This window comes from Anguilla rostrata, chromosome 11 (genome assembly GCF_018555375.3).
Source record: "Anguilla rostrata isolate EN2019 chromosome 11, ASM1855537v3, whole genome shotgun sequence".
Lineage (NCBI taxonomy): Eukaryota > Metazoa > Chordata > Actinopteri > Anguilliformes > Anguillidae > Anguilla > Anguilla rostrata.
In genome coordinates, this window is record NC_057943.1 from 7,861,801 (window position 1) to 7,886,162 (window position 24,362).

Genomic DNA, 24,362 nt, shown 5'->3' on the forward strand with positions numbered 1-24,362 from the left:
CGTATTGGCTTTCCTGTATTTAACCGCGCTGTCAAACAGGCTGCCGTAGCCGAGGCGACTGTGAAGGCTCACGCTCTCTCCAGAACCCCGCTTGGCGGGGGGGGGGTCCCGTTTCGTCCGTCAGATTTTCGGCGCAGCCGGGTACCGGGAGCGCAAGATTTTTGACATTTATTTCAAACAACTGACACCGGGCGTCGAGTGTCCCGTCCCGAGGCGGAGGCAGCTGCGCCGGTCGTACCCGAGCTCGCTACTGCGACTCAAACCCTGAGAAATAATGTCGGAGACAAAGCGATGGGGAGCGTCTGGTCTGAGCGTGAGCTGTACCTGCAGCACCACAGGGCCAGGTCAACATGCATGCTCATCCGCTCATTATAATAATCATATATAATTAAAAAAAATAAAAATAAGGCTAATCTGACTTTACTTTATACTTTACTTCATTCTCACTATCTCTTCTTGTCGTCTTCGCTCTCATTCTGTCTCTCTTTGGTCTGTCTCATTCTCCGCTCTCTTCTATGCTCTATCGTCTTCATTCTGTCTCTCTCTTTGGTCTGTCTCTCATTCTCACTCGCTCTCTTTCTATCGCTCTATCGTTCTCTCATTCTGTCTCTCTCTTTGGTCTGTCTCTCATTCTCACTCGCTCTCTTTCTATCGCTCTATCGTTCTCTCATTCTGTCTCTCTCTTTGGTCTGTCTCTCATTCTCAAATAAGGCTAATCTGACATTGTGGGAAGTCTCTCAGCAAGACGTTTTTCTGTCGTTCTCTCTCGCTGTCTCTATCTCTCTATCTCTCTTTCTCTTTCACATTCTGTCTCTCTTTCTCTCTCTCTCTCTCTCTCAGTCCCTGTTCCCTGCGTCCTATTCAAAGACAGATATAGAAACAATCCTTATTGATCTAATCTGGTTACCGCTTGCTATTTTCAACAGTTCCATCGAAAACTCCCTCCCTCCCTCCCTCCCCCCTCCGCTCTCCCCCGCCCCCCTCCCTCCCTGCCACCCATCTGTCTGACCTAGATGCCGGTCACATGGGGCGCCTCCCCGGGCCGGTCGTTTTATGGAAAATCTGAGGGCGCGATAAAGCCAGAGGGTTTTAAGTTTTATCCGCACTTGTCCTTTGAGGAGGGCCCCGACGCGGAGTAAGGCGTTATATTGTCCCAACGCAGTTTCGGAAGGCGGCCAATCCCCCGGCCACCCCCCCCCCCCCACCCCCCCCCCCCCGAAGCCGGCCAATCCCGCGACCTGACCACTCTCCCCCCCCCCCGCCTCCCCCTGGTTTTGATTGGATTTAGCGTGCGCCACCGCTGTGACTTTGGGGGGTGGGGGTGGGGGGGGGATTTTCCTCCCTTGTCACCGTCATGTCACTGCTGTGTTATTTATTTGCTTTAACTTGTCCAGAAATGTACCCCCAAAATCTGCAGATTACCCCCCCCCCCCCCCGGAGCGACCGGACCGAGCTAGCTGAGATGTGCAAGCCGTGTCTCTTTTTTCTCTCTCTTTTTTTTTCTTTCCTTTCTTTTTCTTTTTTTTTCCGGCGAGCCCTGCCGGTGCTGAGAGGTTGGTTTCGTTCTGTGACCGAGTCCCCTTCACACACTCCCGTCTGCCTGTAAATTTTCTGCTGTCCTTGCTATTCAGCCAATTACACCAAAAGAGCTTTAGTGATTTTTTTTTTTTTTTTTTTTGCCCGCGCGGAATTATTTATTTATTTCGCAGCGAGAATGCAAAGCGTCTCTGAAGGTTAAGAAGAAGAAGAAAAAAAAAATTGCTGAATTTCATAGCGTTCGTAATGTTAACTTTTTTCAGTGTAAGAGCTAATCGATAGCTGTCAACTCTGCCCTGTACAAAACAAATACCCCCCCCCACACACACACACACAATAAAATACACACACCACAGGTAGGTGGGCAACAGTGATGTTTTAGCAGTTTTGGAAGGCCTGGCCTTTTTTTCCAATGAATTGCGAATTAGAGCGATGAGATAATGATTTCACAGATTCGCTTAGAAATGCACACGGCAGTGTTGAGCTGTAAAATTGAGGCCTGCACATTCTGTTGCGTGTGAGGAGGGGGGGGGGGCGGCGGGGTGGGCGGGGGGGGGGGGGGGGTGGCGGCGGGCGGGTCAGCATTCCAATCTAATGGTCACAACGCTTCCCCCTCCATTCTGGGTCAGGTGAAACATTCATTTTAATATGTTTTAAAAATAAATAAGTAAAGAAGAATGAACTTCTTTTCTTTCCAGTTTATCAACAGAAAACAGCCAACAGCAGAGTAGCAACATGCCTCAAAAACCTAGGCGGGAGAGCCACAGTCTCTGCGAATCACAGTTACGATTGTTGTGCGCAGAAATATTGATGATGAAGCGCAGCGAGCAGGGCCAGTGCTAATGGAGGATTATGTGAAGGAGCAGGGGTAGCGCGTCCTCCACACCTCTCTGAGAGATGTGCGTCGATCTGCCTCCTCAGTGAGCTCCGCCCCCCCCCTCCTCCCCCCCCCCCGAGCAATGACGTTAATCTGCCGTGTCCCTCTCTGTCTGCTCTCGTCGCGTTCCATATCTAACAGTTGGTTTAGAAGCGGGGGGACTCGGGCTGCCCGCGGGGGGAAGGAAGTATATTACCTCTTTAAAAAGCTTTTCTTTTATTGGGTCGAGCCGCCGTGTTAACCGCGCCCTTTAAACGCGTTTTTTAAAAGGCCCTTTTTCTCCCCGAACGTGGCATTTTTAACGGCGGAGATTTCGCCGCGCCGCTCCGCGACGTTTCGGTGCGTACGCGTTCGGCGTGCGGTTTAGAGCCTCGGCGGGCGAACAGGACGCTGACACATATCGCACTCCCTGCAGCCCGGGGTGCGACAGGCGCACACTGTACCGCGCGCACACGCGCCCCATAGCCCGCGGCTATAGCGAGTTTGTGAAAACTGCGAATAGCTATCAGCTGTGTGTAGAATGTGGCCGAGGACTATAATGTACTTGTGGAATGTGTTCTAAGTGTCCTACCACCTTGCATTTTCCACAGTAAGAGCACTGCCGCTGATGCACTGAGAGATCTGAGATATGGAAGACCTGCTTTCATTTGCAGCAGCAGTGGGTCCTATGGTGTTTTTGTTTTTTTTTGTTTGTCAATAGCCATTATGATCTGTTGTTATTACTGTCGGTGACTACTTTAGATTTGCCTGAGAGGCAGGGTGCAAGTTGATTTGCATGAGCATTGAAAAGTCTTATGTAGCAAAAAAATAAATAAAAGGAAAAAGATTTCATATTGCGTGTCGGTGGAGTCCGTGGAGCAAGTGGGGGCCAAGTTCTCGGAGATGTACGCTTTGCTATTCTTTCTGAGGTGCATACTCATTTAATAAGTTAGTTATTTATTTGTTTACTCGTGTATCTGTCTAAATTGCGTGGACAGGCAGAGTTCTGCAGAGTTAATTTCAGCTTTTCTGCCCAGAAGTGGTGACCCTGCGTTCATTTTATGTGTGTAGCCTAATACAATGCAACACTCCCACACCACATCCCCTGCAACCCTCCCCCCCCCCCACACACACACACCCACACACCCCTACAGCAGCAGGATGTGTGCTTTATGTACTGCTCTGTTGAGGAAGAAGTGCTCTGAGAGGCATGAGAACTTCACTCTTATAAATAAAGCTAAAAATTCAAACCGCAGATTTGAAAAAGTAAAGCCACAGAACACAGGGAACCAGCCAGAGCAGCACTACTGCTGAACCGTGCCAAGATTACCACGCTAGGCCAGGGGGAACGCACACTTCATAACACGACCAAATAATTATTTCTGTTGGTGGTGGGGGGGGTCGGGGGTTTCAATTTGAATTGTTAAACTTTTATGTGACCTTTTTCTTTACCCTTTAATAAAAAAATAAGTAATTTGTACACTCAAAAAGAAAGAGAATTGTTGGAGTTACATAACCCAGTTATGTCAACAGGTTCCACATAACTGAGTTGAGTAGCATCAAAATGGTACTGTTTAGTGAAACTAACCTCTGAGTGTACTATTTCATCTGAAAGTGAGGACGGAGTTCAGGGAGGGAGGGAAGAGGAAATGAGAGCCACAGGCCTGCGTGCGCACGCGCCACGCGCAGCGTTTCGGCGGCCGTTCGGAGGAAGTGGCGGAGCTGGGCGACGGGACGGCGATGGCCAGCGGGGCGTGCGTTTCGGGCCGGGCCGGGCTTGCAGCTGAGCCCCCCCCCGCTGAGGTTAGCGCGGCTCTCCCCCCCCCCCCCCACCTCCGTCCGCGCCCGGCGAGGTGGTGCCGGGCACTTCCTGCGCTCGCCGAACGCCGTCTGCGTTCTGCTGTTAACGCGCCTTCACGTCCGCGGGAGGATTAGGAGAAAATCCCCAGGTTTTTTTTAACCGGTTGACAAATATCAGATTTGTCTCTAAAAATTAGCTCCATCCATATCTCCCGCCATATGACACACAAAAAAGATTATCTTTAATACCCAGGCAGCTTGGCTATGTGAGAAGCAGATTAAAGTTTCAGTTTAGTAATATTTACTGAGCCACTTCTATTAGGCTGTGCGCTACACCACAGACAGGCCCTCCAGAACATGACGGGTTTTTTTTTTTGTAGTTTTTTTTTTTATTTTAATATTTTTTAATAGTTTTTTTTTTTAATTCTCCCCTCTTGTCTTCTCTCTCTCAGGAAAAAGTCCAGAAACAATTAAGAGCAATATTGATCTAATTCATCATCGTCCAGCCCGGCGTCTGAAGGTTGTCTTTTCTCCGGGCGTGCCATCTGAACAAACGGCCCGCGGAGCTAAAGAGCCTTAAAGTGAAGAACCCAGGGGGGGGTCGCTTTCATTCTGGGCTTTGTGTCGGCCGCGCGGGGGGGGGGGGGGGGCACTGCGCTGTTGTTTTAGGGGCCCATCGGCACGGGGCGGGGGGTCGGTGGGAAACGGGGGGGGCTCGTGGGTGACCCGGGACCCCGGTACTGTCCCATTGTCGCGGGCTTCGCGGGGATAGGTAGCGCCGAAACCTTTTGATGTGAGTACAACAAAAAAAAAAAATGAAACTGAAAATATGCCAGAGAACAAAAAAAGAAACCAGACCCAGGGTGTTGGTGGCGTTGAGAATCCATCAAAGGACGGGAAACCTTTTCTTTGTAAAAAAAAAGTGTTTGCCCTGATTTAAAAAAAAAAAGAAAGGAAAAAAAAAAGATTTATTTCCTTTTAATCAAAATCAATAATTAGCATGGGTTGGCCGCCCCGCCTATTTTTCTACTGGGATTTCCTGAGTCTCTGCTCACAGCGGCATAGAAACTCAACGTGACATTATTCCCTTATTCGTCTGCAAGCAAGCAGATTTCCTTTGGTTTTTTCTTTCCGTCAGTGCTGTGATTTGAATCGTAACAAGGTGTGCCAAAACCACAGACAGTGCCCTCCCATTTTTTTTTTTTTTTAATTGTAGTGCAATGGTGAGCGGGGGGTTGGAGGTGGAGTGGGTGGGGGTGTTTGGGTGAGTTACCCTCCCCACGTCTGCAGGTGCACAGCCGCTGTCGTCAGCGAGTATCGGGGATTTAGAGTCACAGGGGCCGGCTTCCTTAAGCTCTTCCGCGCGGTCAGTATGTTACCCGTCTCCATTTCATTTCCATACTCCAATACCAGTATGAGCAGCATCAGTGGGGAAGTGGCTGTGGCCCCTACGCTGCACCTGCACCGTGGAGCCTGGTCTCTCTCCTGCACCGTGGAGCCTGGTCTCTCTCCTGCACCGTGGAGCCTGGTCTCTCTCAGTGCTCCCCTGTCAAGACTACGATGCACCTGCATCGTGGAGCCTGGTCTCTCTCCTGCACCGTGGAGCCTGGTCTCTCCCATGCTCCCTGTCAGAGCACATGCACCTGCATCCGTGTGAGTCACGGCTCCTCTCTTCCTGCATCGTGGAGCCGTCCTCTCTCATGCTCCCCTGTCAAGACTACATGCACTGCATGGCTGTGAGCCTGGTCTCTCCCTGCACCGTGGAGCCTGGTCTCTACCTCTCTCCTCTCCTCTCTCTCTCTGTGCTCCCCTGTCATTACTACCCTGCACCTGTATCGTGGAGCCTGGTCTCTCTCCTGCACCGTGGAGCCTGGTCTCTCTCTCTGTGCTCCCCTGTCAATACTACCCTGCACCTGTATCGTGGAGCCTGGTCTCTCTCCTGCACCGTGGAGCCCGGTCTCTCTCTCTCTCTCTCTCTCTCTCCCTCTCTCTCTCTCTCCTCCTCTCTCTCTCTCTCTCTCTCTCTCTCTCTCTCTCTCTCTCTGTGCTCCCCCCTGTCAAGCCCGACCGGCTCACCCTAGGCTCGCCTTTTGGACGCACGGGCCCATAAATGAAATTAAGGTGTCAATTAGTCAATTACGGCGTAATAGCTCGGAGGGCAGACGTTTAGAGGCCGAGCGCACCTCGCTTAAGTTCATTTCCTCCGGTCCCGGAGTCGGCCGCCCGGCACGCGCCACTCCCCCGCAGATACGCCGGGTAAAGGCACCGGCCCCCTAATTCTATTTTCATATGTGGATATCTACTTTTGATCAATGATTTCCTTTTCCTGGTTTGCGTGTGTGTGTGTGTGTGTCTGTGTGTCCGTGTGTGTGTGTGTTTATGTGTGTGTGTGTGTGTGTGTGTGTGTGTTTTTTGTTTTTTTTTTCCCGGATGCTAGGATGCACTTTTTTCTCCCCCAATTTAGCTTTGGAGAATTTTATAATTTAGTAATTAAAATCTTTGATAGGCTTTAGAAATTGCAGCTAATTGAATTTAATGGGAAGATGAATTTCAATTTTATTTGATTACCGGGACCCCTGGCATAGGTATTTATGGAAAAAACTGCACAAAAATATGCTGTGTGGGCTAAGATGGCATAATAAAATTAAGGGTAATCGGATTTCTCCGTCATGAATTTCTCTCTAATTTCACTATAATTTTCCATTAGATAGCTGGTTTACAAATATTTGCTCATCTGCGATGGGAAAAGGCTATCTGTCTAAAATGATTATGGGGAGAGCCTTCAGAAATGTGCCTTTTTTTTCCCCCTCTCTGCCTTTTAAAAACCAGATTGCAAGGGATCAAAATTAGGAAGATTACATTATGAATGTCTGCATCCGGGAGAGGCGGGGGGGGGGGGGGGGTGGGGGGGGGGGGCGGGTAGGTGGGGGGATGAAAGCACATTGATAAAAATATATTTCGACTGTTAAATACATTTGTTATGTGAATCTGTGCGGCGGGTTTTCAGCGGATACCTAAAATATCGCTGGCGTGGCGAAGGAAAGACGGAGGTCCTGCGTCGAGGACGGAGAGAGAAAATGAGCGCTCTGTCTTCATGAGAGAACGGCAAACACCTCTAATGACTGCTTTGTGAGAAGAGGCATTTATAAATGTTACAAGCGCCAGATATCCCGGCGATGTTGATGCTGACCATATTTTTCAAAACAACACAAAGGAGAGGCAATTTAGCAGAATTAACTGATGATTAGTACAGCATATTAAATTCCTTAATTTCGAAATGTACATTAAGACCGCGTTGACGGGCGTTATCTATAGCATAAGTTTTAATATTCATAACCCTCGCCGCTCTGAAATAAATATACATAACGGCGTCTAAACAGACGCGAGGGATTATTATTCCACATCCGAGCGTACAGAACAAGGGCAGATGCTTTAGTCTGGAGTCCCCGCTCCATGTCTTTGCTCCAGATGATGATGAGCTGCGTTCTGCTACTTCCTGTTTCTCATCAGCATCCACGTATGACCGGGGATAACGGAGAGATCAGAGAAAGCAAAGAGAGAGAGAGAGAGAGGGGGGGAGAAAGAGAGAGCACTGCACTCCCAGCACAGTTCTGTTTAAAAAAGGTCTCGTCGTTTACCGACAAAAATTTCAGTTGCTCTTGTCTCCGTCCTTCAGTCACTCACTCCCCCCCCCCTCTTTCTCCCCTCCCACTCCCCACTCCCTACTATAACCAAACCCCCCCCCCCCCACCCGCACACCCACACACCTCGTCCTCCCCCCCCCCCCGTCCCCCCACCGTCCCCCTCACCGTCCCCCGGTCCCCCCCCCCTTCTTGCCACGGCTCGCTCACAGCCTCTGTGCTCCCTGCCCGGGACGGCAAGGGGGGTTCAAACACAAATCTGACTCCCGGCAAAGGTCAGATTTCTCACTCTGCGTGTCCCCTGGCGGCGCGCACAAAAGCCCCCGAATTCACATCTTTCAACTGGGGGGCCCCCGGCCTTTGTCCCGCCGGAGCGGGGCGCTCGGAGCCAAGCCCCGCACCAGACCAGCGCCCCCCCACCCCCGGGGCGCGCGGTCGGGGGCGGCTAAACGTCTGCCCCTGCTTCCCTTTTGACTGATGTACCCCTGCCATGTCGCATATATGCCCCTCCCCGCGCGCCGCCGACACCCCCCCCCCCTCATGTCCATCCCCCCCGCCCCCCCCGCCCTCGCCCCTCTCCCAGCCCAAATACGCCGCTCATTAATGGGCTGTATCAGAAAACATTACGCTCACTCTGGGGAGAAAAAAAAAAACAAAAAAAAAAAAAGACAGGCCTCTGAAACACGCCGGAGAGAGAAGTGGCTGCATCATCCCGCGTCTTTTTTTTTTACGCGCTCGCGCTCGCGATCTCTCTGCACAAACTCCCCGGCAACTGCAGACAAGCCTGAGCTGCAGTTACACAGAAAAATCCGGGCCTGATATTTACTTTGTGCGGGCGCACTTTTTAATAGCTCAAAAAACCTACATTGTTGTATTCGGAGAAAGACAATTTAATTAGATTTAATTGACAGTAGATATGTGATGTCTCCTTGTTGTGCTTCGGATTTGGCAGTCACGCTTATTGCAAATTAAGTACAAGTTCAAATTGGTCAAGTGGATCTCAGATTAGCCCACTTCAGAAATGATGTGCTGCAGAACATTAAAATTGTACTGTCTGTACCAATAATACAACTGACAAAAAAAAAAACCATTCCAGTTGATACAGGAGCAATCCTGTGGTATATTAGTCAGATCCTGAATTAAATCTGCCAGCCCTAAAGAACATTTCTGTAGAGGCACAGGTATACATACAGTACATGGCTAAAAAAAACTTTACCCTGTACCCAGGATACTCAAAAAATGTATCAAGAGTGCAAGAGAACATCATTGCACCTCTGCTTTTCTCTCTGGCCGAATAAATACTAGTGTTGATATTTTACTGTGTATGCGTCTTGTGATGAATCCATGCATTTGGAGGCATAACAGGATGCATTAAATGTTGAACACAAAAAACCAGGATCTGCATTTAAGCGCTTCCTGTCCTGGTTTTTTTCCCCGGAGTTTCTCACCGCCAGTGTCTCCAGCTGAGCTACGCACTGCAGACACACATTTTTTTATTTGCCCAACTAATGCATTTGTTTCCATAACTCCACTAATTGGCACTTTGTACTGTACTCAGTCCGGGGCTATTTAAACACGGTTTTTTTTTTTGAAACGCGGTGCCAAATTAAGTTAAACGAAGAGGTGCGTCCGCGCGGTCTGTTGAGCGAAGTGTTCCGCGGTTTCTGCTTTGTTCGTAGTTTTAAGGACGAAACGATGGGATTAGGGTGCAGCAACCGGCCTCCTTTCGTCTTCTGAAACTTCTGTTGATCCCAAAAAAGCTGCGTGTGTGTACACTGTAATGTGGAGGGTTTAAGTTTAAGGGGGGCGGGTGGGGGGGGGTAGCTGTTTCAAAGGATGAATGGAAACAGGAATATACGTGTGTATATTTGAACATTTGCCGCTTTTAGACTTTCATGGACCGATTTCAGGCTTCAAAGTCTTACCCCCCCCCCCCTTACCCCACCCTTACCACTGTTTGATGAAAAGATTTGTCATACGTGTATCAGAAGTGATAGAAAGGTAACCTGGAGGCAGGGCTTGTTTGATGTGTGCAGTGTTTTATTAAAGCTGAAGACATGAACTCCAGTTCAAAATAGCATTTTTCACAGAAGCTGTAGGCAATTATCCTTCTTTCAACTGACTAGTTAGGACAATGGATGATGCTGCCTGGATTAGTTCTCTTTTTGTGTGTGTGCGTGTGTGTGCGTATGTGTGGTATGTGTGTGTGTGTGTGTGTGTGTGGGAGTCTGTGTATTGACATATAATATTTCAGTTGTGTCGTTTTTATAGCTGGAGAAAGGTGGAGGACTTTGGTACAAAAGGTTTTAAAATACACCTTTTTTTTTTTTATCAACTACCATATTAAAAAGGAGGGGATGGTGTTCTATTGTTTAAACATGACTCATAGCCATAATTACTAAATCAACCAAAACCTGTTTTTATGTTTATATATTAGTCGTTGCTGTCAGCAAACAGGAACTTGAGCTTTGACTCATAATGAACTGTAATGATAAAAAAAAAACGATATTTCCCTTTTTTAGTCACAATGCGTTTGCAGCTTTTGTATTCCCGTAACATAGGACATTGAGCTCTTTGAATGACATATTAAAAATTCATATATAAAAGCAACTTATGTGCCGAGGCACCGAGGCTTCGGTCTTGCTTTTTCCGTGGCTGAGAGAGGCCATTAGTTGCGGAGGGTATCGTGAACATGTTTAGGGGTTGTGTGTTTTGTAGATAAAAAAAGGAAGAGGAAAAAAAAAAATAAAGAATTTATAAACGTACAAAAATAAGTCCAAAAGGTCCAGAAGCGTTTTGCATGTGACTGCGGAAGAAACTGCCAGGCAAATAAGAGGTTTGTCTCATAAAGTATTCATTGTCACCTGGTAACAGCCAACGTTTATCATTTCACCTGAAATTACAATGGAAACTGATACCTTATCAGAAAGAGAGAGGGACGGGAGAGAGAGAGAGAGAGAGAGAGAGAGGGAGAGGGAGAGGAGGGAAAAAGGGAGGGAGGAAGAAGGAGTGTGCTGGGGTTGCAAGGGGTGTGACTGGAGGCTAGCTTGTCTTCTTTTTTCCACGGCCAACTGTTCTTATATAAGATTACTAATCAGATGTGAGTTTGCTCCCCGATCAATGCTTTTACCTCCCCCCCCCTCCCCCCCCATTTTTTTTACAGTTTATATTTTTTTCACGAAGGCATTGCCCCATTAAAGGATTTTCTTATGAAGCAATAATAGCCTTCAGGATTTGTTTTTTTCTGTTTTTTATTTTTTATTTTTTTTTTACTTTCCTTCCTTCCAAATATCTTCTCATTCAGAGCATTCGTTGTTTTTTTTTCATGAAGAAATGCATAAATATATTATGAGAATAATCTCAACTTCCCATATCTCTGGGAGATTTTGGAGTTCTAATTTGCGATACATATTAAAACACACATTAATTATGTTGCTGCGCTCTCCTGAGAAATGCATATATTCAGGAAAAGGTAAACTATTGCTGGGAATATCAATTAGTTTTTAGTTGTTGTCCCTTACTTTCTGTGGTTTCACTTCAAGTATTTACAGAATAGTCTTGCACTGTGATCCATATTTAAACGATATATAAATTACATTTAAAGGTAAGAACAATATGTGAAACACATTTGCATGTTTGCTTTTGCAGTACTGGAATTTTTATTACAATGTTTTTTTTTTAAATACAAGTAAAGTAACTTAAATTAACATCTGTACAATTTTTTCAGTTTTACATGATATTACATTTATGCAAACATGTTAAAATGGTAAATACATTTGTAGAATTATTTTCAAATATTTGTATACTAATAAGCTTTTTTTAAAAATAAAAAAATAACACCTTCTATGATCACAACACAATTCATTAGTATTAAACTTGCCAGCAATTTGAATATCTTTTACCATCATTTTTTTTTTTTTTTAATTTGTGACAGAAAATATTTTTTAAAGAAATTAATCTTTGCAGTCCTTAGCCCGAAGTACGCATTTTCTCTCCGGTTTTTTGTTGCTCCCTCCCTCTTTCATTTTAATAGCGCCGCAGACTCCGCCCCACGAGGGTTGAAAGGCTAGCGGACCACAGAGACGCAAAGGCCGGCCCACTCAGCGAAGAAAAAAAAAGTCAGCTCTGACTGCCGCTCCGCTGCAATTTCCTATCTGCCTATTCAGACAACACCACCGGCAGCCTGGTGTGTGTGTGTGTGTGTGCGTGAGCGAGCGCGAGCGCGAAGCAGAGAGAGAGAGAGCGAGAGAGAGAGAGAGAGAGAGAGAGAGAGAGAGAGAGAGGGAGAGAGACAGACAGAGACAGGGAGAGGGAGAGAGAGAGAGAGACCAAGAGACCGACAGCAAGAGCGAGCAAGCGAGCAAGCAAGCAGGCAAGGGGGAGGCTCTGTATTCTGTCACCTACCCACCCTCCCCCCCCACACCCACTCGACCTCCCCCCCCCCACCAAACCACAAGAGGGAGGGGCCTAACCCCAGCTGCCAATCAAATTCACTCGTGGCAGCCGGCATCTTTTGCTACAAACTATTGACAGATTACATGTCAAGGAGTTTAGTGCATTATTGAAGGAAGGTTTTTTTTTTGGTTTTTTCTGTTGGTTAACGTCGTTACTGTTGTCGGCTTTTAGTTGTTTTAAATTCCGTTCTTTAGTTTTCCGCTCCTCTCATTACTTCTAATGATTTTTAAAAGAGTTGAGCTGTATTATGAAAGTTACATGTCTGAGAGGATTTAACTTCGAATTCCCTGAATATGGTGAGTACTCACTTCTTCTCTTTGCTCCTGTGTGTCGTACTGTACCTACGGTCTGATTGTTAGTGTTTTGTTCCAAAAGTGTGCTGTTAATACTGAGTGTACAAATGTGTAGAGAGGTGGTTTTTTTTTTGCTGTTATAATTGTAACTGCTCCTCGGATACGTGCGAGCTGCACCTATATTTTTAACTGTGTGACAGTGCCCAGGGGTGAACGCGGTAATAAACGCAATCAGTCAGTTCCTCAACATTCTTGTCGTGTGGCATATTAAAAGCACTGTTGAAAAAAATTAGACTGTAAAAGTTCGCAAAACTAGTTTCATTTTCCTCTGAGAAGAGTCAAGGTTTTCTTTTTTTAATCTCGTGTACTGGACACAGCTGAGAGAGAGGATAGATTCCTTCACGGTTGAAAAATAAAACTTAAGTTGGGGGGGGGGTGGGTGTTACTGCTATTTAGTTTGTTTTTGCTTTAATTGGTTGTGGTTGAGATATTTTTTTTTGGCTGAATGTGAATGTTTTCAGCGCTCTGACTGTTGTCAGGGAGGTTGATAGATATGGACGTGTGGCGTTCGTGTATATAGGTATGTAAACTGTCATTAGGGTGCCTTGAATGGCCTATGGGTTTGTTGCCAAGGGGATAGAGCAAACAAACTGTGCCGTGTTCGTTTATGTGTTAAGACACCTGAACAAGTGATTATCCATTCTGAATCAGTATGTTGTTTTTTTCTCTTTGATTAAAGTTGACGTGATTGGTATAAAAGAGTGACACAGTAATGTAATCCCCTGTATGTTTCTAAAAAATCTACAAGTGCAGCTTTTTAAAAATGCACCTCGGGCACAAACATGTGCATGTTTGTGTTCATAGATATTATTTTCTGCTTTTGTTTTTCGCTACTTTGTGATATATTCGTCGGTGGCATTTTTGAGTCTCTCTCACGCGCAGCCTGTTGGTCACCCTGTGTAGCTCAGTGTTTCTCAGTGCATCTCCGCTTCTGTTTTTGAGTCGTATGAATGTAAAAATAGAAAGTGAAAAAAAAAAATCAGATGAAGCGATGTCATATTCAAATAGAATGTGATCTTCCTGCTTTCTACATACCCCAGTGTGTCTGTGTGTCCGTGCACACACGTGTGGTGTGTGTGTGTGTGTGTGTGTTTGCATTTCTTTTTATATGTGTGTGTGTGTGTGTGTGTGTGTGTGTATGGCATATGCATATGTGTGTGTGTGTGTGTGTGTGTGTGTGTGTGTGTGTGAGACAGAGAGAGAGACTGGGAGATTCTCAGAGCTCTGTAAAACTGCTCCTACACTTTCAGCGTGTGTTGAATTAATTTAGCTGTGATTCTCACTGGGCCATGGCAGACACATAATGCCCATTGCCTTCCGTCACTCGGTGTTCCATGTTGTTGAGTAATATTTCTAATTCTTTCAAAAACAAACAGCACCGTACGATGATAAACCTCGAGTCTGTCTGCGTGCAATATCTCAGAATTAAAGAAGAGATCATGCCACACCTATCGGGTCGGCTTAAACTTTATAATTCCGTGTATTGCAAAGTGCCTCCTAATCGCGCTGTATTCACACTCGTTCATTCAGTTTTGTTTTTTTCCCCTTTCTTTTACTTCCTCTGTTTTTAAAATTTACTTTCTTTTTTTAAAATGCAGACCTTGACCGGGGGATTGTTGAGGATTATTGACAGCACGCGCGTCCTCTTTTTGTCACTTCCCCCGGTCACAGATTTTTTATTTCCTCCCCCCCCCACGCCATATCACTTGCTATCCCAAAGTGCTCCTTCAATGTCGTTGTTAATTTTGTACTGTATAATATTTTAAATGTAATACAATACAATCAAAATAACATGGGAATAAAAATAGAATTCGTACGTGTATTCATAAAATAAATGAAGCAACCATTCATTTTTTTTTATTATTATTGGGAAATGATTTCTGTAGAAGGGCTAAAGTGCAAGGGGTCCTTAGGTTATATTGTTTTATAAAAGTTTTGTTTTATGAACAGAACAATATAAGCAGCAGTCTAGCAAGCAAGCAATTTTATCTGTTCTCTAAAAAAAAAAATTTTCTCTAAAAAAAAAAAAGAAAAAATCAGTCTGTGGAAAAAGTAAAAAAAAAAAAAAAAAAAAAGTCTAACTTATATAGCCACACCCTCAATTGTACCCTCAATTGTGCAGTGAAGTGGACCCGACATTCCGGGCCGGCCGTGTGGTAAATGGAGTTGTTTTACGGTCGTACCGGGGAGCCGGTCGTGCCCTTCCTCGGGAGAACGGGCTGATCCGGCTGCGGCCCCCCTGGCCACCTTTACGGCCCCCCCCGAAAAAAAAATGAAGGAAATGAAGAGGAAAAAAATAATCCAAGGTCTGTAGCCTTCAATAACCTTTATCACAATTTAGCAATAACCGAATCAATTTGATGTCTTAAGCAATAAAAAATGCTGTTGCCGTCCTAATTCTCCGGCTCCTCGGATGACAGTAAATTTACATTTTTTAATTAAACTAGCTGGAATTTTTATGAGGGGGCTGGGCTATGCTAATGGGAATGTTGTGTACTGCAGATTAAGAGAGTTTTGAAATAAATTTAGCAGGGAGCCATTATGGAGGAAAGGGGAAGAAGAAGAAAAAAAAAAAAAAAAAACCCCTAGCCACCGTCTTTAACCCCTTTTATGCCGATTTCTCCTGGGGGACCCGTGAGGGTCTGTCAGGGAAGAGTGGGTTTTGGCAATGAGGTGATTAGTATCGCCATGTCAACCGAGGCAAAGCATTTACATTCCAATATATAATTTATACCTTGTTTGAGTACGGCAGAAAATTGGCCACACATATTTGTTTTCACCGGAAAACCTTTTTGACTTTCGGATACATGTTGTTTAGGGGAGATAACCACGCGTTTGTTTTTTTTGTCACTCGAATCTTATTGTTTGGTGTTTGAAAAGATTCGAGTTTCAATTGTAATTTTTTAAATTTTTTGCGTTTTTAAATTGGGCAATCACGAAATATATATATATATTTTTTAAAACTAATGTATGAAGCCTGAAATAAATTTTTGAAATATTGTAAAAAAAAAAAAGGTTTAATTTTACACACAGTCAAAAAATATTTATTTCCACGAATAATTTCAACACTTTTTAACATAGGTTTGTGTAGTTTTATGGACAAATTTGAGTGAAAGCATGATTTATGGTGTGCGTGCATGCGTGCGTGCGCGTTGCGTGTGTGCGTGTGTGTGCGCGTGCACATGCGTGCGTGCATGTGTGTGCGTGTGTGTGTGGTGTGTGTGTGTGTGTGCGCGTGCACATGCGTGCGTGTGTGTGTGTGTGCGCGTGCACATGCGTGCGTGCGTGTGTGTGTGTGTGTGTGCGCGTGCACATGCGTGCATGCGCGTGTGTGTGTGTGTGTGTGTTCAGGAACAGCAGGCAGTGAGGAAGAGGCCGTGGTAGGCCCGAGACAGCTGAGCTCTGGATGAGCATGTGCTGTGACTATCAGACACAGCCTGCAAAACATCATAATCAACTTAGTCCCCCGTAATACCCCAGTTCACACAGGATGGCAGTTTCACCAGCAAGCAGGGGGTAGGATAGGTGGAGGAAAATAATAATGTCACTGTGTGCGTGTGTGTGTGTGTGTGTGTGTGTGCACCTGTGTGCGTGCGTGCATGCATGTGTGTGCACGCATACATACATATGTGTATACATGTGTGCTTGTGCGTGTGCATGCGTGTGTGTGTGTGTGTGTACATACGTGCGTGTGCACATGTACGCCCGTCTCTCTGTGGGGACAGTGACAGGGACCAAGATCAGGGCGAGTGGCATCACCACCCCCTTCTCCACTCCAGTGTCTGTGCACTCAACCAATGGCAAGATCCTAATTAAAACCTCAAAGCTCCCAGTCACCCATACAGAGTAATAGCCTAATTAATACTCTGAGAGGAGAGACATACTCAAGAATAATAAACAGGTTGCACCTTAGGCCTTTATTTGTTTTTATTACTAAAATCCTCTAGGGACAGGTTTTTTTCTTTGATCACCATTATTAATATTATGTTTAATATTTCTGTCTTGGAATGCAAAGAAAAGCAAGCCAGCAAGCACAGAATTTTACCACTTTAAAAGGTATATAATTATTATTATTATTATTATTATTATTATTATTATTATTATTGTAGAAAAGATTGCGTTGGCATTGCAGTTGTCGATGCGTATGAGTACGCAAGCGCTTTTATTTTGACACGCCGTGCTCTTGGTGAGTGGGCATCTCTATCACTGTAAATCCCCTTGTTGTGGAGACGTGTTGTCACGATCATTCCCACGAGTCTCTGGGGAAGTCTGGTTTTTTTTCTGAAGGAGGTGGACGAGCGGGGATTCTGGGGAATGTTGGGGGGGGGGGGGGTGTGGGGGGGGTATAGAACCCTGACTTAATAAACCTCTACCTCCTCTTAGCTGTGGGAGGTAATTTCATTATTGGAATTTTGCATCCGTTCTAATTGTCTCCATCACGACCAAATGAAAAAGTCTGACAAACGTAATATGTTCGGATGTGCTTTTCCTTCCCTCTCTACGCAGTCAATCCTCGTTGAAAGTTTAGCTTAGGTTGTCGAAGGTTTACAGTAAGTTAAAACTAGATCAGTTTTAGACTAGTCTAGTTTTCGGTTGTACAGACCAAAAAGTTGTACAAGAAAAAAAAAATTATACGTTCGCACCCGAGCTAAGAGGAGGGTGCTGCTCTTCTCTTCTACGATCTGACACATGAAATTATGATTTCATGCAAAGCAGGAGAGGAATATAATCTCCTCTTGTTGATATGGCATATAAAGGGGAAGAATCGGAATATGAAGAGGCAATTAGCGGTGTGTAAAATACTCCGGTACCGCGCGCGTGGGCTGGAAAAGCCCGGAATGAATTTGCAACGGTTCGCTTATCGAGGCGCTCTTATTAGGGGCGTCTGAAAGGGAGATTAAGTCGCCACAAAAACGCGGCGAATAATCCTTTTAAACGCGGCGGCGGCGGCAGCGGCCTTTAAGGTGCGCGTGCGTACCCCCCGCGCAGGTTAGGGACGGTGACCGGGGACCGGGGACCGGGAATGGGGAGGGAGGGGGCGGAGCCATCGGCTCTGAGTGGCACCTTCGCCATGGGAACGCTTGCGTGACTCGCCCGTGAGCCTCGGTATCAAACCGCTCGGCCCCGTGCTTGTGTGGTAAGGGCAAAGTCAGGGCGGAGGCCTGTGTGTTTACGTGTCGAAAGTACACCTCGGTCTAATTCACCTCATTTATTATTTTACTGCTTTATGTCAGTTGATGTTTGTAATTATTTTAATAATTCTCTGGAAAAACTTATACAAATAGTACGAAAATCTGCCCGAGGGAAAATTTTGTAGTTAGTTGTACCATACCAGGCTCACACCAAGCAAACAGTTCTGATTTATAAATGCTAAAAACACTGAAATAAACCCTTTGGCTCCTCAAGGAAAATTCTAAATGCCCTTTAAGAGGTGATAAAAATGGATGCACTGATAGTTTATCTGCATGAAGGAAATTTAGGCTTTCTTATCTCTGATATGGGTTGGCGGGGGTGCAGTAGTTTAGGAGCCCTTTGGGTGGTCCTGGATATTTTCACCTCGCCCCCTGAAGAGGTGATTCAATAAAAGCCGTCATCGCCTCAGGTATATTTGGTTCCGTGGGGAATCAGTCGAATTTGGGTCGCTCCGATGACACGAACACAAGCCCCATGAAAGAGATCCACAGTGGGATTAAATCAGCCGGATCCCTCAACACACCGGACAGTTCTGTTCTTTTATGTGAAGTTTTACATTTTTATCAGCACCACAGACAGCAATGGGGGGGGGGATAAAAAATTTTTGTTTAAAAACGTTCAGTTTTTACTGTGACAAGCACCCAAGAAGTGAACTTTCCTGACAGGAAATCACAGTCCCTGAGCATGTCCACCACCCCCCTCCCCCACCCCCATCCCCACACCCCGACCCAACCCCCCCTCCATCCCCACCTCCATCCCACCAGGCAGCGCTCTGTTTTCCTTTAAAAAGAGAAAGAAATAAACATGTTCTTATTTCTCCCCTGTCACCTTCAGTCTGAGAGAGTGTTTGCTCTTGCGGGCAGCGGAGGCGATATCCTGTCCTCTCTGGTAATTGACTGCAAACACGGCCCTGCAGTTTGGACCCCCCCCCCCTTTGCCCCCCACACCCGCCACCACCACGGCCCTGCAGTTTGGACCCCCCTGCCCCCCCTGCCCCCACACCCGCCACCACCACGGCCCTGCCGTTTGGACACCCCCCTCCCTCCTGCCCCCCCCACACCCCACCCCCCCACCAGTACCCTGGCGTTTAGAGCACCCCCCCCCCCTCCCCACAGATCCCCCCTCCTCTGTTTTTTTTTTTTTCCCTTTTTTTTTCATGTGACATTCTATTCAGTTGGGTCAGTAGCAGGCATCACCAGCAATAATTACTGTCTGTACATGATAAATCTGACGCCCAGCTGTTCTATTCTGTCAGACTTTGGAGGGGGAGGGAGCGCGGGGGGCTCGGGAGTTTGCTGTTTGACTGAATTTTTTTTTAAACTCTGAAACTTGATAGGATTACATGGTCTTAGGGCCCACACCTGTTAAGAGACTGTTAACAGAACAGTTGGCAGCCTCATGGTCAGAGCTTAGTGCCTCTTTCCCCCCCTCGCTTTTCCCCCCTTTCTGAATTTCTCCTTGGTGTGACACGGGTCGAAATGCTACGCGATCCCCCCCCCCCCCTTTGTGAGAAGCACGGTGCGAGAGAGCGCGACACAGAGCTCCGATGCTTTTATTTTTTTGTTTGTTCTTCGTCGCATCGCGAGCGTGTCTGCATACGAGTTCCTGATTTTGTCCGTACGTGCGCTTGTATGTCTGCTTGTGTGTTTATAAGCGAGTGTAAAAAAAAAAAGAAGAACATATCGAGAAAGAAAGTGCCGGAAACTCTGGTCTGATTGGGGCTGTTTTGCGACCGGTGAGGGGGCAGGTGCTGCTGCTGCCTTCGGTCGGTTTAGGGAAAATTTAAAAAAAAAAAAAAAAAAAAACTTAAAATTTTTTTTTCAAAACCTATTTTTTTGTTGTGTTTTCAGCCTCTCTGCTGTCTGCTGGGATATTTGTGAAATGAGTCAAAGGACACGTCAGCATTCTGACGAGCCAGCCGCATGATGCCATGCCCTCCACTTTTATAGCTTTATGTTCGTCTATTCATACGCGCGGGGTAATGAGAGAATTTACAAGAAGAGCTGCTCAGACAAGTTGTGTTTTGGTGACCTGAAATCATCCTAAATATGTAACCATTGTGCTGCGAGTGAAAGAGAAAGAACATAAAAAAACTTTACAGGGCGGGAAAGTGCTTTAAAAAAATAATAAAATAAAAAGCAGTTACTGTATTGAGACGTTGGTAGTTTGTACTTGATTTATTCTGGACGCAAAAAAAAAAAAAAAAACGACCTCGTCTGAAACGTTAGTGTTGAGGTCAGCTGTCTCTTCCTCCAGCGCTTTAGAGAACAGGTTGCATTGTCATTTGTCTTTCTCTCTCTCTCTCTCTCTGTGCGCGGATGGAGGTGCATTCTTAACCGCAGGACAATTCTGTTTGGTGGAACGGGACCCCCGTCTTGCTTCTGTGTCTCTCCCTTCCTTATTTGGCGAGCGGCGGGAAGGTGGCCGCGTGGAGCCGCGGTTATGGGCCGGCGCGGGCCGCCTCTGTGTGCTCTCAACACCTGTCCCCTCCATTCTAATGGAATCTTCTATATTTGGACAGGAGTTGGGCTCCATTGATTGGTCCGGAGGTCACCGTTCTGAGAGGGAGAGAGGCAGAGAGAGAGAGGGGGAGAGAGAGAGAGAGAGAGAGAGAGAGAGAGAGGGAGAGGGAAAGAGGGAAAGAGGAGAGGGAGAGGGAGCGAGAGAGAGAGGAAGAGAGAGAGAGAGAGAGAGAGAGAGAGAGAGAGACATCTTCTGACACGTTCAGGAGAAATGTTTCTGTGGAAAACATTCTGCAAAGAGCCCGTTACGCAACCTGGCAGATACCGTAGGTGTGCTGGAGACAATGCAGGGTTTTTATTTTGTGTCAATTATAATTTGTTATTGTTTTGTTTTTTAAGGTGTGTGCAAAACCCTTTTCACCAAATTCTCTTTTCCCCCCAACTGTGTGATCATGTGCCTTTTAATAATTTCCATATTTCTCAGAATCAAAGCAATCTTCTCTGATATCTGTGTGGGTGGGGGGGGAAATCACAAGGTTAGGACAAAGATAGCATAGTGGGAATTATAACACAGTAACTTTGGATTGCTCTGATAAGTAATCTGCGTGTAGGGTGAAAAAGAAAATAATAAAAAAAACAGATCAGTATGGCTTTAAGAACTTTCTTGCCCGCTTCGCACCAATAAGACCAGTAAGTGTCACGTCCGTAAGTACATCACCTGATCTTTTCTTTGGAGTAAAATAAGCGGTCGCAGTCTTAATTGTTTGGAAAATATTGGCGCCCCCCCCCCTCGGCCCGCTGTTCTCCCCCCCCCCTCCCCGGTTCATTTCGCCGTCTGTCCTCGGCTGCTGGAGAGTGGCGTTAATTTTTTTATTACCTGTTTGACTCTCCAGCCTTATTACTGTAGCCCCTTAATGTTCTCCGTAACCGTGGAAACCAGATGAATAAACGTCCGCAAAAGAAAATGAGATGATTAAACAGGTCACCCTTGCAAAACAAATTCGCTTGGTCGAGCGCAATTTGTGTACCGGGCGCCTGTCTTAACAGTTTGCTAACAAGGGGATTGTTCACTGGGGTAACTGAAAGAGAGAAAGGCAAGAATATAAATAAACAAAATGTTGCGATCTTCGCCGCTTTACAATATATAAAAACGACCTGACTGGAAAGAATTATTTTTGTTTAGCTTTTAAGGGCACGTCAGCCGTTTGCCTCGTCGAATATCTGCATCATTCTGTGGACCGGGTTATGGAGATTGCCTTTTCACTCAGCGATCAAAGATGGATTCCTTTTTTCTTTTTTTGTTTCCTGTTTTACTGGCTCTGTCTCCCAAGGTTTCGGTAATCAGGTTTCTGAAACGCTTTCTGTAATCAGTCATAAAAACGTCATGAGATTAAAGCTGTGTTGAAATAGACTTTTCGGATTACGGGAAATGCGCGCGTATGAATTTTGAGACGCCGCGACTTCGTTCCCAAATTCCGAACTAGCTCTTTGCCACCGAAGCAAATGAAGCGAAGGGTGACGCGAGGGACGTCGCTCCTCTAGACTGGAGGGGGGGGGGGGGGTCGTGTATCAGCGCTAGATTAAGGCGACGGGTCCCTGAGGGCGGAAGGTCATCTGCCCACGTCCGAGGCGACTCCATTCATCACCGCGGCGAGGCTGCGCTGTCGCCGACGGTCCGGGAGGCCGCCATTAAGCGGGGACCATTTCCTTCCTCCTTTATCTGCGGCGTAATTACCGAAACGATCGCGGGTTCCGTTTCGCCCGGCCCCGCGCCCTTCCGCCGCTCTGCCGTCCCCCTCGCCCCGTCGGGGCCCCTGCTCCCAGATCCTGGGACGGACTCCTTTTTTGGTTTTGTATCATAAAACGAAAAAATAAGGGATGTGTGTGTGTTTTTTTTTTCTTGACCAATGAGAGGTCTGGTTGGGTAGATTTAGGTTTTTGAATCGGGGGGGGGGGCGGGGGGTTGAATTTAACCCCCGTCTGCGTCGCCGCCGCGACCGCGAATCGTAAATTGCGGGGACGCGGTGGTGGTGTTTGTTTATAGAAGTGCACCCCACTGCACCACTCAAGAGCTGGGCTGTTTATATAGAAGCACTACAGTCTTTAGATCATCCCCCCCCCACCCCCCCCAACCCTTCCCACCCCAGCCCACACACCCAACACCCCACCGCACCCCTTACCCCTTACCCCTCCCCCACCACCCCCCACCATGGAATATCTGCTCAAGCTCTGGTGAAGAAAAAAAAGAACCAAAAAAAAAAAAAAACCCCAAACTGACGTTGGCAGGAGCGCGAGCAGAACCCTTTTCCATCCCCGGGAAAAGCGCTGGATTGGCCAGCCAGCACGTTTTTTCTTTTTTTTTTTTGTTTTTTTTTTTTAAAGAGTCTATTTCATCCCCATGCAGGGTGTCTACAGCAGAAGCTGGAAAGCACTTGTGCATTATTGATGTTTTAATTTGTGCAAATGCCCGCGTCTTTGTTAAGTGATTATAGTGCTGTGGAGATACCGGGGAGGTGCACTCCTCCGTCAGGAGAACCGGGCGCCTCTCGGGCGCCAGCCTGGCCCGTTTCGGGTGAGCCGGTGGGTTCAGGGCACGGTTTTGTTTTTTTTTTTTGGCACGACCTTACACCTGAAAAAAAAAAAAAAAAAGTTGGAAAATGTCAACGTGTCCAAGATAAAAAATGAAAAAAAGCCAGTTGATCTTTTGTCCCTTTTTTTTTTTTTTTTGTAAGCTACACCTCTCCCATTTATGGTTTGGGTTTATAGGTCTTTTACGTCTCCTTATCAAAAATTATTTGATGTAAATATAATAGAACTGGCCTGAAAAGCCCCATAAGCAAACATGCCACATGGCACCGTGGGCGCTGACCTTGAGGAAGAATGCAAAGTTACAATGCCTCGCGCAAGAAAAACAAACCCATAAAATAATACCTGGGGAAAGTGAGGCAGTTTAGGTAAATATGAGAACGAAGGCCGGTTTTTTTATGCTGCGATTAGCACAGAGGATCATAAACTTTTCCATGACGTGTTTCTGCGGCCATTGTGATTCGTGATTCATCGCGTGTCGTTTTTTTGTTTTTTAAGTTTAAAAAAAAAACGTTTTCTTTTTTTTTAAACGCTCGTCGCACCGTTCCTCAACACGATGGAATCAAGAAAAAAAAAAAAAGTTAGAAGACCGGGTGGATTTTTTTTTTTAAGAAAGCTAGCACTCTGGAGCTCTGAATTTCAGCTTGACGGATTAGAAGGACGCGCCGGAAAGGTCTCGGGTTTTTGGGAACCCCTCGTCGTGGGGTCGCCGCGGCGACGGCGGCGGTCGGTTGGTGACCGGTCTCGCGCTCGCCACGGCGTGCCAGGCGCTGTTCCGCGTTCGGGGTCGAAGTTCGCGGGAAGGTGTAAGTGAGGACACCGCAACTCCGCGACTCCGCCGTTTGCCGCTTGAGTCGTCGTTAGCCCCTCCCTCTGCCCTGCCCCCCCCCACCCCCCCCCAAACAGACATAAAAGGGTCCTGCTTAAAACCTGCAGCTGTTCACACAAGCGGTCCCGTGGACCAATCCCACGGCACTGCTCACTCAGTTACCTGTCCTGCTCATGGTGGGCGGGAGGGGAGGCGGGGGGGGGGGGCACTCACTGCTTACTCCTTTGCCCTCCCCCTTGAATTTTTAATGACACGTTTAAGCACCTGTTACCTTAGTTATTCCCAGCATTCAGACTACCGTTAGTCAGGTAGCTCTCTCATTGTGTCCTAAAAATCATGGCATTTGGTTAAATTTATATTTTTAAGTTAAGTAGTAGTGCGCAGTAACATTTCCAGTGTTAATTCAACACTTAATTGATAACATTTGGTCCCACATTCTAGAGCGGGATCAAGTGTTATCTCTTAAGACTTGAATTAACACTGGACATTTTACTGTGTAGTCAGTAGTTGGTTTATGCATGCCCCCCCACCCGCCCCCCCCAGCCCAACCCCCTCCACTTAAGTGACTGCTCCCCAAATGACACAAGCCCTGACTGTGTGTGGATGTTGGATCCTGTGCCTAACATCTGAACTTCTTTGATGAGTTCTGAG

General features: G+C 46.4%; 1 protein-coding gene across 6 annotated transcripts in view; it reads left to right on the forward strand.

The window, feature by feature from the left end:
• casz1 (castor zinc finger 1) overlaps positions 1 to 24,362 on the forward strand; it is a 253,326-nt gene that overhangs the window by 139,336 nt on the left and 89,628 nt on the right. For 2 of the 6 annotated variants that reach the window (XM_064300839.1, XM_064300841.1), the window contains exon 1: positions 11,678 to 12,584. The exons of 2 other annotated variants lie outside the window; for them this stretch is intronic. In XM_064300839.1, coding sequence (XP_064156909.1) covers positions 12,536 to 12,584 — 49 coding nt within the window. In that variant the 5' untranslated portion in view covers positions 11,678 to 12,535. Of the gene's footprint in view, positions 1 to 11,676; positions 12,585 to 24,362 lie in introns of those variants that run through there. 2 more of the 6 variants (XM_064300844.1, XM_064300840.1) reach the window with 2 other exon arrangements.